Source organism: Lepus europaeus, chromosome 9 (genome assembly GCF_033115175.1).
Source record: "Lepus europaeus isolate LE1 chromosome 9, mLepTim1.pri, whole genome shotgun sequence".
Classification (NCBI taxonomy): domain Eukaryota; kingdom Metazoa; phylum Chordata; class Mammalia; order Lagomorpha; family Leporidae; genus Lepus; species Lepus europaeus.
This window is the reverse complement of record NC_084835.1, coordinates 109977862-109979481: the sequence shown is the minus strand read 5'-3', so window position 1 is coordinate 109979481 and position 1620 is coordinate 109977862. Positions and strand designations below refer to the sequence as shown.

General features: G+C 45.6%; 1 protein-coding gene across 1 annotated transcript; it reads right to left on the bottom strand.

The window, feature by feature from the left end:
- Window positions 1–1116: 1116 nt before the first annotated feature.
- On the bottom strand, window positions 1117–1401 carry LOC133766632 (developmental pluripotency-associated 5 protein-like). Its single transcript, XM_062200292.1, has one exon. The coding sequence runs from the start codon at window positions 1399–1401 to the stop codon at window positions 1117–1119; it is 285 nt and encodes a 94-aa protein (XP_062056276.1).
- Between the last annotated feature and the right edge of the window lie 219 nt (window positions 1402–1620).

The window sequence follows — 1620 nt, the reverse complement described above, 5'->3', positions numbered from 1 at the left end:
ACTCTCCCCATGGCAGTTCCAATTTATCTTTGTATTTTCACTTATTATAAAACCTCTATTAAATAACATGAAAGGGAATTTTGAAACAAAACCCTCTGCCTCAGCTCCAGCATCGGATTACATGTTTTGATTTTCTGTTTCCTTCCAGGCTCTATTCCCTTCCAGACTCCATTCAGCTCTTGCATCTGCATTCTGTACATATTCTTGATCATAGGATAGATACAATTTTGTGTTCTGCTGTTTCTATTTAATATTCTATCATGAACATTCTCCTATGTTGTTACATAATAACAACTTCTGATTGCAGCATACAGTTTTACCGGGTGATACACTACCTCTGTTGTACTAGTAATGGATCATTTATGTATCCTTTTTTGCAAACCCATCCTTCCTTGCAGACTTCACTGCATAAACATCTTTAAGTATACTGGTTAACAAAAAATTTTTCTTAGAATCACTTTCCAGGAGTGAGTGAGATTATTGCGTAAAGGGGATAAACACTTTGTTCTTTTTTTTTTTAAAAAAGATCTATTTATTTTATTTGAAAGGCAGAGTTGCAGAGAAATAGAGAGAAAAAGAGGGATGTCTTCCATCTGCTGGTTCACTCCCCAAATGGCTACAATGGCCAGAGCTGGGCCAATCCAAAGCCAGGAGCTTCTTCCGAGTCTCCCATGTGGGTGCAGGGGCTCAAGGACTTGGGCCATCTTCTACTGTTTTCCCAGACCATAGCAGAGAACTGGATCAGAAGTGGAGCAGCTAGGACTTGAACTGACGCCTATATGGGATGCTGGCACTGCAGGCGGCGGCTTTACCTGCTATGCCATAGTGCCGGCCCCTTGATTGTTCTTTTTTTTTTTTTTTTCTTATTTAAAACTTTATTCTTCATAAGCAACTTTGGAATAAGATTTATGCCAGCACTCAGGGCAAAGACCCCAAAACAGCTCGTTTCTCAATTAGGCAGGAGCAGGGCTTAAGCCATGCCTGAGTCACTGCAGCTCTGATCCCAACCTAATCTCTACATCCTGGTCCCACACTGGCTGGAAGCTGGCCTCACTTCATCCAAGGGCCTAGTTCGAGAGCACCCATGGCTTCCTCAAGTTTGAGCATCCCACGCTCCTACCGCTGGCGGTGCCACTCAGCCATGGACTGGAGCATCCACTTGGTCCGGAGCTTGTACATGTAGTAGCCGTAAACCACCACTTCGGTGAGGTCTGAAGATTCCAGAGCCTTCAGCTTGAGCATGGCCTTGCTCACTTGCTCAATGTAAGGGATTCGAGAACCGTCTGGGCCAAACATGGCTTCCAGCAGCCGCGTCTGTACCCGCAGCACCTTGGGATCTTTCAGGTCTTCCGGAACCTTCAGCCACGGAGGAATGTCCTTGCATTTGGGGAGCGTTCCCATCTTGCCACTCGGGGTCCGACAGCAGGCCTCCCCTTGATTGTTCTTGGTACAACAGCTATACTGAGGTCCTCAGAGAAATCACCGCTTTGAGTGGTACATTTGTACAGTCCACGTCAGGACGCCACACCACAACAGAGCAAATGATCTTTGAAGCTGGTGTGCTCTAGGACTTTCTGAGGGCTACATCTCATGCACAAACGGAGGAGTGTCACATATCTG

Excerpts from the sequence above, each read along its gene's own strand:
- LOC133766632 (XM_062200292.1), bottom strand. The coding sequence starts at position 1,401 with ATGGGAACGCTCCCCAAATGCAAGGACATTCCTCCGTGGCTGAAGGTT.